Raw genomic sequence first — 13359 nt, 5'->3', positions numbered from 1 at the left:
TTACTGGAAAAATCTCCGGGTTGTGGAAAAAAAATGAGATAATAAGAAATTGTGATATTACATATGGCACCAATTTTATATATAGAATAAAAGTTATTAATTCAAAGAATTGGTATTTTTAAATTCTCAATCGTTTGCGTTTAAAAGAATTCCAAATTTGTTTTCCGGATATTTGAGAACCATCTTTTTTTGCTTTTTTCGTCTCCGGGTTTATATTCGAATCTCCTGGTTGGAATCTCCTGCCTGTACTTCAGGGATCAGTGCAAGGATCATCAATAATTTACTTCATTCTTTAGAACCTTATGATATACTAACAAAGGGAGGACACCATGTGGTAGACACCGATTTTGATGAGCCTTGGCACGATGGATCTGTGTCGAAAATGAGTAAATAGGTGTCCGAGCGTTTCTGCCAATGTGCCTTAATAACAGAGATATTTACATGGAAATTATTAAAATTTTCATAGTGGCCGAACCGATGCGCCGATAACATTTGATTTTAAGTTTTAAAATTTGTAGAATATATGTTTATCGCTAAAAATTAACATTTAAAGTATCACCATGTTTAACTCGGCGGGAGGCGCTGCTGGATAAAATTTACCACGGAGGCGCTAGTTGCGAAAATATGAAGACTGTTTGAGATTCTGTTACAATTTTTTAAAGAACTTTAATAAAGATTTTAAGATATTTCATAAATTTTGTTTGACTCTTAAAACACTGTACTTCAACATAAAAATTACAAAGTTTAAACAAATAATCTGAAACCGTGGTTTTTTACGTTTCAATTTTGGGTATTTTTGATGCGGTAGCGACAACCTGTGTTACAATATGGGGTGCGCCTGCCGCCGGGTTAAACAGTACTACCATACTCAAATTATGTCTGAAAGATATTTTACCTGAAAGTTAAATTGCGGGTAATTTTGATGGTTAAAAAAAAGCCATTTCCGTATTCCTAACATTGCCTGGCACTGAGCGCACGAACTCTCGCGCCTACCTAGCATGAAGCCACGGTATTTTCGTCGCCCGTCTCTCTCACGATCATTGCTACCGCGGGTGGCAAGGTAGGCCCGCTAATTAACGACGCCGCTGATGCATTAATTCTGATTTTAGAATACACAGCAAGAGCCGAAGCAGCACCGTTCGCCGCATGGGTGCCTGGGTTGACGATCGTTTCGCGGAGGAGGAGGCGGTCCCGATTAACCAGGGCCCGAGAAGAAGGAAAACACACCGCAACCTGGGCCAGGTTTGCGATGGTGGCGGTCCAGGTGCGATCTCACAGCCTTCAAAGAACTTTAAATCGTCCGCATCCCCAGCGTCGCTGTTGCCGTTACGCCGTCAGTTCACCAGACAGCTGTACGAGTGGCCGTGCTTACCGTTGTTTAAGTCAAGGACGAAACTAGACCGCTTCTGAATCGGTTGGCAGCCGTCGCGGTTCATCCGTCGCGATTTAACTTTTTTTTTTATAGCGGTGCGCGCGTGTTTCGAGTGCTACGAGATTAATCACCGGGGAGGAAGATAAAGGAGGAAAGTAGGGGGAAGTAACCAATCCGATTGTTCAGCGGAGGAGAGAGTGGCGTTTGTTCATCGAACAAGAGGTAACCGATATCTATCAGTCGACGTTGGAAGGAAGAATAGAGGAGCGGGCTCCATGTCGTTGCGTCTGCTAACTTAGAACCGCGCCTAAATACCAGGCTCCTCTTAGGCCCCGGTGCGATCACCATGGCCGAGTGGCCCAAGTTCAACGGTGAGGAGCAGCTGAGTCAATCGAACCAGACGATAGAGACGGGGATCGGGAATGTGGGCGATAACACCGGCAGAGAGCCGCGCGGCGATCTAAGGAACGGAGAGGTCGCACCGCGGAAGAGCGACGAGGAGCTGTTGATCGAGAGGCGTTCGTTGAGTACCAGGGCGCCGAAGGAGACGCCGCGCAAAGCGGAGCAGCGGAAGGTCGGCGACACGGTGTTGTCCGTGGATTTGAATTCGATAGTGAAGGATGCCCCGCGGCTGCGAAAGAACTCCGATCAGATCGGCATCCTCTTGAAGGAGCAGTCGAAGGAGCTGAACGACCAGAGCTACGAGAACGACGCGGCAACGGAGAAGTCGGAGGATGAGGAAGACGACAGGTGCCTGAGTAGGAAACCGTACGGCTACGAGGAGCCTGGCTCGAGGATACGGCAGGAAGCGAGGCAGGAGCTGAGGGAGCTCGCGCAGAACTGCAGCAAGAGGCCAGGTAGCCTGTACAAGGAGGATGCATCCAGCCCCCAGAAGCGTAAGAGCGTGTTCATGGAGAGGAGCGCAGCCTTCGGCTCCCCCACGAGGATTCTGTCGCAGAATCGCTCGCCGCCCGAGAAGAGTACCGAGCAGCTCGTCAATGGGAAGTCGCCGAGGGAGGACAAGCAACAGCTCCACGTGCAATTCAATAAAGACCCGAAGAAGCGCTCTCGGGAACAGAGGCCCCAGCCTAGCCCGTCGATACCCACGTCCAGCACCAGCAGCTCCGAGGATAATTCCAGCTTGGAGCAGCTGTGCGAGGCCACGCCGCCTGACGGGGGATGGGGCTGGGTGGTCGTGGCAGCCTCTTTCATGGTTAATCTCATAGCAGATGGGATTACGTTCTCCTTCGGCGTGATCTACGTGGAGTTCCTAAACTACTTCGGCGAGGGGAAGTCGAAGACCGCTTGGATAGGCAGCCTGTTCATGGCGATGCCGTTGCTCTCCGGCCCGGTGGCGAGCTTCCTGACGGACAGGTACGGCTGCCGACGGGTGTCCATAGCCGGGAGCATCCTAGCCACGGCTGGCTTTGTGATCAGCTCGTACGCCAACTCGATGGAGGTACTGGTGTTCACGTTCGGCATACTCGCCGGCTTCGGCTTGTCCCTGTGCTTCGTGGCGGCGGTCGTCATCGTGGCGTACTACTTCGACAAGAAGAGGTCCTTCGCCACGGGCTTGTCCGTCTGCGGAAGTGGCATCGGGACGTTCATCTTCGCCCCCGTCACGCACTACCTCCTAGCCGAGTACGGCTGGCGAGGGACCACGCTGATTCTAGCTGGCTTGTTCCTCAATTTAGCCGTGTGCGGCTGCTTGATGAGGGATCTGGAATGGACCACCATCAGGGCGAGGGCGAAGACGGAGGAGAGACGGAAGAACCGCGAGAAGAAGAGGACCAGGGTGCAGAGCTCTAGCGCTGACTCGTTCTCAGCCAGTAGTTCGCTAAACACCCTTACCATCATGGAGAATCTTCGGCTGCAGGAGGAGGAGGACAGGGAGAAGCTGTTCTCCAGCCTGGTGAGCCTGCCGACGTTCGTCAAGAACGGGGAGAAGGTGCCCCTAGAGGTGCTGGAGATGCTCAGCACCAGGAAGAACGTTTACAACGTGCTGCTGCAGAATTACCCGAGCCTGCTGATATCGTCGAGGAGCTTCAGCGAATCCGGGGCACTTCACGACCAGCTGAGCACACCTTCGGCGTGGTTCGTGCCGACTCCCAGTCCACTGTCGGAGCTGAAGGATGAGAAGAACAAGGACAAGGTCTTGCCTAGCGACGATCAAGCTGTTCAGCATCAGGCGGACGCGGCTTGGCGCCTGTGGTGGCTGAAGAAGATCAATCTGGATAGCACTCAGAGGAGGTCCAGCACTCTCGAGCACACGAGGAGGCTACCCACTGCTTATCTCAAGGACATCAGGGTGCACAGGCACAGTCTTACGTACAGAGGCGCCATGCTGAATATAAATCGCTACCGATTGAGGGCGTCCAGCTGTCCAGATATTTACAGGAACTCGATGACCACCATAGCCAAGACGAAGATGGTTTGGTACGCCGGCCTGTGGGAGTTCTGGGACCTGGTCGTCGATATGCTAGACTTCTCTCACTTCGCCGACTCCCGGTTCCTGCTGTTCGCCATCAGCAACTTCCTCCTGCACACTTGGTACGACGTTCCTTACGTCTACCTCACGGACAACGCCATCGAGATGGGATTCAGCGAGGCCGATGCCTCGATCCTGATATCGGTCATTGGGATTACCAACATGGGTGGCGAGGTAAGAGACGAGCTTCCTTCGCTCTTCTAGAATTTTACAGCTTAACAGTTTGAGTGGCGCAAGGTTTTCAAATGTAGCGGGGGATCAGTGCTGACGAGAATTTTTTACTTCTCGCCACGGGCACACCTTCGGGTTCATCCGGACGGTACTCTCGATGCTTTCCACCAAGTGTGAACGTGAAAATATGCCGACGCCACTCAAAGTGTTAATTTTCAATTTGATTTAGATTGGAAAGCAAATTGAATAGATTATGCGGGGTCAGTGAAATAATTAAACGATCTGTCTGAAGAATAAATGAAATATATTTCGGAGCATAGAAGCAAAATATGATAAAAGTAGAAACTAGCGTATCCTTAATAGTAGGTACTAAGTGGCGCACTCAGAATTTAATCTTAGGGGGTGCTGAGTTGAAGGGAGAATAATATTTTTAACGCAAATTCAATAGAGTTCATTAGGCGATTATGAAAATTTATTTAAAGAATAAAATCCAGATTTCTTTTCTTTTTTCAAAGCTCGTAAATTATTTCAGTCGTGGTTACATTGATCTCCTTTCTCTTTTTCTTTAGGGGGTGTATGGACTCCCCTCTGGGTGCGCCACTGTGTAAAATGATGGTGACGATTTTGAATTCTGATCAGGGCTTGAAACGATCCCCAAAGTAACTGTTTAAAACTGTTATATAAAGGTTCTGATTAAAACGGTTATGGAGAACCTTTATTCCAAATTACTCTTGCGAAGAACCGAGTTTTCCAACTATTATCTGTTTCGGTTCCTATTTTCCTCCGCATAGCGGTTCCATAACCGTTATTTTTTCGGTTCCGAAACGGTTCCAGAATCTCCGGTTCATTGCATCGATTTCTCCCTAATTGATATCATTAATAATTATTGTAGGTGCAGACTACTGTATATGTGCATATTTTTCACAAAACCCTTATAGAAACAGGAGAAATTTTTAACTTCATATTCTGAATAATATAGTGTGCGTGTGAATGTAAAAAATATGTAGCTAATTGCTTCAACGTTTTATTAGAAATCAATGATATGCATAAATGTTTCTCCTTTTTCTATAAGGATTTTGTAAAAAAAATATGCGCATATACACTAATCTGCAGCTACAATAATTAATGATACCAATTAGGGAAAAATCTATACAAGAATTGAATCCGGAACCGTTTCGGAACCGATGTAGAACCGAAAAAGTAGCGGTTATGGAACAGATACGAGGAGAGAAATAGGAACTGTAACCGAAACAGATAATAGTTGGAAATTTCGGTTCTTCGTAACCGTTTGGAGAACCTAACTCGATATCACAACGGTTTTCAAGCTTCGAATATAAGTACCTATACATCTTGATTCGTCAGCGCTGTTTATTGCCCAAAATTTAAACAATTTTATGTGAGAAAATGGCTCATCTGCGACGTACGATTGAATATTCAACGTGCGCGAAAATAATGAACATCGAATTCTGAACTTCGCGGAAGTTTTAACAATCGCGAATAATCTACTTTCTCTGTAGTGTAATATATTAACCCGAAAATGTGCCGATGGAAGCGTGTAATGTACTTTGTGTTGCTTAATGTCGCCATGGCACTATCGGCGTGTCGATAATTCCGAATATATCGGTGTTCATTGTTCAACGGGTTCTCCTTCGTACTCCGATACCTTGGTTCCTTTATGTGTTGCGATATTAGTTCGCCTGGTTGATGTTTATCAGACACCAAAGAATGGTTGTTTCCACACGCTGGTTCTCTGTGGCATAATTTCTGAAAGGGATGCTCACCGGTGTAAAGAAAATTTCTAAAAAATTCGGACACCGTATCTGAAAGCCCATTATCTGTCGCGTATATTCAAGTTAAATCTGCTGGAAGCCGCGTGCAGTAATCGATAGATGCTGGAGCTTATAAAATCACTATTATGGCTATTATTATTATCGATTTCTACACTAACCACATACACCCTACACTGTCAGTACTAAAAACTTCAAAAAAGTAAAAACATTACGCCAAGTACATGAAATCAAATAAATCACAAAAATAGAAGGTAATATATATATATATATATATCTCTCTTTTGCACGCTGCGGGAAAGAAAGCACCCTTACCTTTATGTACTTGCAGCTCATTTTGATTTCACATTTTTTTTTATTTTGTAATTATTATTACCTTCTATTTTTGTGATTCATTTGATTTCATGTACTTGGCGTAACTTTTTTACTTTTTTGAAGTTTTTTTATGGGGATCTCACTTCTTTTTACAAAGCCGTTATTAATTTTCCAAATCCAAGTACCGAGAAGTGGTCGAAAGTCCAACTCAATATTAAAACGTCGATACCGGAAATTTTTCCAACTCTCTTAATGGAAAAATAACGCGTGCAGGGGTCTATGGTCTATCACAAAATGCCACGAGGACCCTTTGGTTCCATGTCGCGCGATACCAACTCATTCGCAGCTCTTATCTAACAGAAACATTGCTGTTCCGTTTTACCCACCCGTTCCGTTTTACCCCACTTTCCCCTGCAGCACCTTCCCGAAGCAGCTTTAAGCTAGCTCGGTAGAATTTCACCACAAATAACGAGCATGTAGATTAGTGACACGTACAGTTAAATCGGGAATCTTCTTGAACGTCCCTGTTACGTCAAGGTAGCGTTAGGTCACCGAGCGGCGCGTCACGTCGGTTTCTTTCACACTCCTTGATCTCATTTTGCTGCAAACTCCCTTTGACCCTGGGATTTACGTCACGCTAGGGTTGTCCCAGGGTTGCGTTAGTTGGATCGGCCTAGGAATAATTCTCGGGGAATTTATCCGCCAGCTATTGATCCCTAGAACCTAGCTGTACATATTCCTTTGAACTTATTCAGCAGGATCGTTGCACAGACTTCGTGCACAGTGCCGATCGAACGTATGAAGCTAGATGGTACAACATTAAACTGTCGTTAAATCGGTACCACTTTTCTCAAATCCTCTATCAAGTCATTACCATCACTCTTCAATCCTGCACGATTCCTACCCCCCTAGGAATTACTCTCACCTGTTCGGAGCCCTCTGAGCTAACAAATAGCCATGTGTAACGACACGAGTGCCACGAAATAAGCCCTAAGTTCAACGCAGGTATAAACTGATTATTCCAAGTTCAATCTCGTTACGCTGGTCTGTTGTAAGAAGTAGCTGTAAGTCAGGTAATCTCGTACTCTGTGCCAGTAGCGAACTAAGAAAAGCAACACGAAGTGTTTAAAGGGTTGCCGCGGTCAGTAAGGTCAGAAAAAGAACGATTCTTTGGGAATTTATTTCTGAAAGTATACGCATAGTTTTAGGCAAAGGTTTTTTTATTCAGACGAGGGACACTTTAACAGATTATTATATTATGTTTCTGTAAACTGTAAAATAATTTCTTTGCCAAATGCTGGATCTGATTAAAAGAAGTGACTTTTGTCTTGAAACTTTTTTTCTATCTCATACATCTCGCGAGTTACAACAAAAAATCGGAAAATAGCCGAATTTTCGGGGGTTAATTTCACGCCCTTCGAGTGAATTTGGGCGGCAAAGAAAAATTGCGTTGCAATCAGGAGGAAATCCCCGACATATTCGCAGAGTTTCAGAATTTTTTGAATTTTCAGTTTCGGGATTTTCCCTTGTTAGCCACCATTTCGTTGATTTACAACTATTGCTAAAAAATCGTACGTTACATCGAAGACAATTTTACGACGAGCTTCCCTCCCATGAAATTGACTGAATGATCAAATGTTAAGAACGTGATGGGTGCTTCTTTTCAGATATTTCTCGGTTGGGCAGGTGACAGAGCATGGGTAAACGCCTCCATCGTGTATGCAGTATGCATGGCGCTCTGTGGTGCAGTGACAGCCTTAATACCCGTGGTGGTCAGCAGTTACTACACCCTTTGCGCGATCTCTGGTGCCTTCGGACTATTCATTGGGGCGAACTACAGCCTCACCAGCATCATCCTCGTCGAGCTCATCACTTTGGAGAGATTCACGAATGCTTACGGTCTGCTGCTTTTGGTTCAGGGTGTTGCTAATCTAATGGGGCCTCCGCTGGCTGGTAAGGGCGAAACAAATATTCTAGCGTTCCTAACGAACTGGGCGTTGTAATAACCACCGCTAATCCCGAAGCGTTGCGAATGGACCATTTGCAGGTGGAGTTTCAAATTCATAGAAAGAGAATTCAAGAAATTCAACCTCGATTTTCTCGGAAACGAAGGGCAATATGAAAAAAATTTATTCCTTTTTCTCGACTCATTTACCTGCTACGAGTCGAAAAGGAAGAATAACTTTTTTTCATATCGCGCTTCATTCTCGAGAAAATCGGCTTTGAGTCTCTTGACGCTGCGTCTAGACGCGTTGTTTTGTAGGAAAGCACAAGTACCTTTAGGAAGCTGGGCGCGATTGGGTCACTAGATTCTACCGAGCCGTGCGCAATGGAGCCCTCACTGTTGCTCGGTTTACCCACACATCTTTCGCGCACCTCCAGTGATCGTGGAATTAAAGTATTACACTTTAAAGTATTTGAAAGGAAACCTAGCAAGTGGTCCACTTTCTGCTTCTCGTACAAGGCTCCCCCGCCAGAAGCACTCGCTCGGAAAGGCCTGGGCAATTTAATGATCCATTTTTCAGAACCTTGCACTAGTCAAACTGTCAACACATGCTTTCCTAGAACCTCGGGAATCGCAGCTTGCTGGATTTTAAGTCAGAACTTAACTCGAGCCAGGTCGCAACTCCTCAAACGTGTCCAGTTCTATCCGAATAGGATACAGAGAGAGAGAGAGAGAGAGAGAGAGAGAGAGGGGGGGGGGACAGAAAGTGCAAGGTTAATTACGCGCGCACTATATGTTACAAGTCGGGGGCAAGGATGTACGGGTATAAATGCTTAATAACATTAGTACATACGTGAAAGGTCAGAGGTATAGCTAGATCAATTATCAGCGCACTGCCCACGGTAACTCTAAGAGCACCTCTGTGAATTCTGTGATCGTAAATGGCTTTGAAGTTCCACGGCCGAGCTGTGCGGAGCATTGCGCGTAATTGCGCCCCGAGTTCCATTCTCTTTGGGACCCGTGGCGGAGTTCGCTTTAGCTCAGCCAGCCTCCCACTGTGCGGAGGGCAATTAAGCATCCGAAGCCCCGAAACCACCGTACATTTCTTCCATTGTTTCAGGATGGCTGTACGACATCACGGGGACGTACGATCTGTCGTTTTACCTGGCCGGTTTCTTTATCGCGCTGAGCGGCGCGCTGCTGCTGGCGGTGCCTTTGGTCAGCCTGTGCCGAAGGTGCGTGAGCGGATCGAGGACAGAAGAGGCTGACAAAGATTTTTCAAGCGTGAACAGCGTGTAGATTAAACGAAAGCGGATCCTGCGAAAGAGAGGGAGAGAGACGGACGGTAGAGGAGAAAATGTCGCCGACGCACTATTATTTATCAATCGGACGGAATTTATGGAACACGAACACTTCCAGCAAAGGAATTGCAAGCCACGGCTGTACTGGTTAATTTCGTATTTCAGCAACGGCACCTCTCGAACCCGCGCTCCGCCGTGACGGGTCCGCGCCTTTTCAAGTCGATTGACCGAGCTCCTGGCGGTTCCTTCGTGGATTAGCGTGATGCGGATTAAGACGCCCGAAGCGCGTGAACCGATTAGTCCGCGATCGCCACGCTTTTACTACGTAATATTATTCGAGTCCACGCGCGCGGAAATTTCGGTTGGGAACGCGATCGCTCGGCTCGTAGCCCGCGCGAGCGAATAAGGTCAGTTGCTAATAATGACGTCAATCGTAATGGAAACGCCGCGATCGGACCTGGGCAAATTTCTGCCGCTGGCTAATTGCCTGGAGCAGCCCCGATCAGCCAGTTCGGCGCGCTCATTGTTTACGATCGATGCCTCCGCGGCGTTCGCGGTAACGCCGCACGGCCGTACGGTATCCGAGGCGACGAAAAGGCCGGCTGGGCACCCTCCGGATACGTTTCTGAATTATGTAAAAGCATTCACAGTTACTCGTATACGAACCAAGGCGACACGAAGCTTTATGTAAATAGCGTAGAATTGAGTGGCCTGCGAATACTTTGCAAGCGAGTTTCGTTCGAAGCTTCAATCATGGACAATTGAAGGCAGCTTGAATCTCAGGATAACCGTGAAAGATAGATAAGTCGATGGACATTCAGCCAAAGTGTTTCTTCGCGCGTAGGGTAAACTTTTGTCCACCGGGTACGTCTCCCCGTTCTCCATGCGTTTTCTTCTTTCCCATTATACTCCTTCGTTGAACGTGTGACAAGTTATTCTGAAAATAACGCCAAAGATACATCACTGTAAACAGCGTGTCGCGCGAGACACGCTCTCGAGGTACAACTTTAAATAATGTATTCTTAGTCGAAGTAATCCCGTCGTTCTGTTGACGTTACTGTTAATTGTGCGGGGAAGAACAGGAGGACGCATTCACGCCTCTCTCGCCGTGCATCACGCGTCGTACACGCGCGTGTCCCGCGAGGCACGCGCGCGTACGGCCTGTTTGTGTTGGTCTTTCTGTTTTGGTCGAGCGAGAGAAGACAAGAAGTGAGATTAAATCGAATAGCGAGCCAAGCGCGTTTGCTCGATCAGTAGCCGTTTTCATATTTCTGTTGCCCCTCCCCCCTTTCGTTCCGTATGCGTCTGTGCATGCTGCGTTTTAAGGAAAACGTGTATGCAAATAGGCATATATGTGTATACATACATATGTATAGCTTTTCTGTGATGATGAACCTGAATTTTATGAACTTTTTCGAGCTATAAATAGATTAATACCTCCGTTCCCATAGCGTGTGCGTGCGTGCGTGTACGTTGATTCCAGCAGGGCGTTCTCAGTTTATTTGCACCGCCATTGCGTTCGCCTTAAGTGACACGAAGTAACATAATGCAGTATAATGGCACTATACAGGGACATTGTAAATTGACGTTCCTCCTCGATTGACGTGAATTATCCATCAAAGACGCTGATAATTATAATGTTAAAAATTGAATTCTTTCGTCGTTACTTTAGGATCGAAACGAGTCAAGGTTAATAATTAATAAATCGTATTTAAAATCCATGGACACCAGCCGAGATACATAGACGTATAATCTCCGTCTCGGGAGGAGATACAATTTTCTAGAGACGTTCGTATATTCAATAAACTGTCATTTAGAATTTCTCAGCTAGAATACGAATGCAACTTAACGAGGCCTTTTCACGAAGAAAAACAATTTTTAAAAGTATTTTCTTCTAAAAAAAGAGAGAGAGTAAGAGAAAAGTATGATAAATTCCATTGTTCGAGGGATATCTACACTTACACGAATCGCCGTTTACCTTGTATCTTAATGTGTAAAGTTATTCTGGCATGCTTCGCCGTTCCGTAATAATACGTTCTTTCGTCGTTCGTGGTGCAATAACTCGTTCTACAGTGCGTGTGCTCGCGTTATGGTGGCTCGATTCTGCGCACGCGGCATACAGAAAATATATAAATATATAAAATAAATATTAAAATATATAAACAATATTTTATTATGGAAACAAAAGGGGGAAAAGGGAGAGGAAACTGTGCATTTCGAAATACACGAAATCGAGTTGTTCGGCCGTGACGGCCGGAAGACTTTCATCAGTAGAGTAAGTAGCTATTAAGGCGAGGTGTGGGATGATGATTTTTGTGAAAGAGGTACTGAGAAATTCTAATTAGCAAGCAAATGGTTACGGTCTTGTGTATTTCTTTATGTACACCATTAGTTGCAAATTCATCTAATCTAATAATCCAGAGGATTATGTTAGCGTGTGTAAAAATATATTTAAGTATTAAATTCCCCTCCTCGAAGGTGTCTTCTTGTTGACTTCTCTTGTTATTCAGTAATTAGAATGTTCTCATTATCTCTTTATTAATAAGATGTATCCTATTACCCATTGTTGATAACCTCGGAACAATCGCTTGAACGTTTGAAAGTGGCTTAAAGTCTGCGCAGAGGCGAGAGACGACGAAGATGAGAAATTCAGTTAGTTTGTGGCAAGGTATAATAAAAACGAAAATGCGCTGAAACAGGGAAATCTGGGCGGGCCCGTTCTTTCAGCTTTTACGTATTTACAACTAATAAAAGCATACAATAACCGTTGCTTGCTGTGTGGTCCAAAAATGAGCGATCTTAAACGATCGCTCGTTACCGGGACTCTCGCGAACGGGCGATATTTATAGAATTTATAGAACAATTTCCATTTCTGTATGAAAGAAATTTTTTTTTATTTATTTCATGAGTGATTATAAAACTACGCAATTCTAAGTTTTATATCTTTAGTCTCATTATACGTATAAGTCAAAGATTTGAACACACCAAATGTTCCTTTAAAGGTTTAAAGAAAAAAGATGCATCGTAAAAAAATGATATGTCGATGATAATAGAATAGTTTAGTTTAGTTTACGTTGTGATAAGAATCTGTTTTTCAAATTTTTGATTGATAAGTTACCGCGCGCGATAGTCCAGCTGAAAGAACGGTTTCGCACAGTCACAGGCAAGTTGTTCCATTATAAATGGAACACGGAGACTTACGTTAAGACTCCTTTTTAGACTTTGTTAGAGAAAACTCATTTTTGAATTGTATACATGCATATATATGCACACGGCTACACGTACACAAGGCACACATACATACACACACGTATAAACGTATACTATTCACACACGTACAAAAGTATAAAAATCTTATTTCAACTAAAATAAAAATTAAACTACAACTATACAGTGCATGTTCTATCTGCCAGATCCTACTGCGGCTCCCATCTAAATTTACAGTTTTCGCAGAATTTCGCGGGAAGATTGTTTATTCTAGAATTTTGTTAATATTAAGGCCAACGATTATGAAGATTACAATAATTGAAGATACGAGTTAGAAGATCGAGCAGAAAAGTTAACAACAAAATTAATTATTAAACATATATATATACATTATTTACTTCTCTGCTCGCGTTTATCGGGTGGCAAAAATTACCAGCAGTCGATGCACCGTGCAGTAAGTTCTAAATACTTCGAAAGCAACAAATTGAAAGGTGAAATATTATTAAAAAAAAAATCGCTGTTGACTGTATTCAAAAGCTACCGAAACAATTCGATTGTGTAATCAGACACGTGTCGTTTGGTGTAGATAGGAATCTAGAACCTTAATACGTTTGTTTGATCATTAACGGAACAGCGCGAGTGGTTGGTACGATTACAGGAAGCTGATCGATCTATACTTGTAGAGCGCATAAATAGAAAATAGCTCGTATTTTAAACAGCAACGTATAATGCGCGAAGAAATTTGCAAACGCAACCTCTACGCACTTTCGCTA

At 44.6% G+C, this 13359-nt stretch overlaps 1 protein-coding gene across 3 annotated transcripts in view; it reads left to right on the top strand.

Moving 5' to 3' along the window:
* The window catches only part of LOC143366716 (monocarboxylate transporter 9), a 35454-nt gene extending 22686 nt beyond the window's left edge, over nucleotides 1–12768 (top strand). For 2 of the 3 annotated variants that reach the window (XM_076808006.1, XM_076807996.1), the window contains exons 2-4: nucleotides 1110–4034; nucleotides 7801–8086; nucleotides 9199–12768. In XM_076808006.1, coding sequence (XP_076664121.1) covers nucleotides 1719–4034; nucleotides 7801–8086; nucleotides 9199–9377 — 2781 coding nt within the window. In that variant the 5' untranslated portion in view covers nucleotides 1110–1718 and the 3' untranslated portion in view covers nucleotides 9378–12768. The remainder of the gene's footprint in view (nucleotides 1–1109; nucleotides 4035–7800; nucleotides 8087–9198) is intronic. The other variant, XM_076808016.1, reaches the window with a different exon arrangement.
* Nucleotides 12769–13359: the final 591 nt, after the last annotated feature.

This window comes from Andrena cerasifolii, chromosome 1, assembly GCF_050908995.1.
Source record: "Andrena cerasifolii isolate SP2316 chromosome 1, iyAndCera1_principal, whole genome shotgun sequence".
Lineage (NCBI taxonomy): Eukaryota > Metazoa > Arthropoda > Insecta > Hymenoptera > Andrenidae > Andrena > Andrena cerasifolii.
This window is presented reverse-complemented; position numbering and strand designations above follow the sequence as displayed.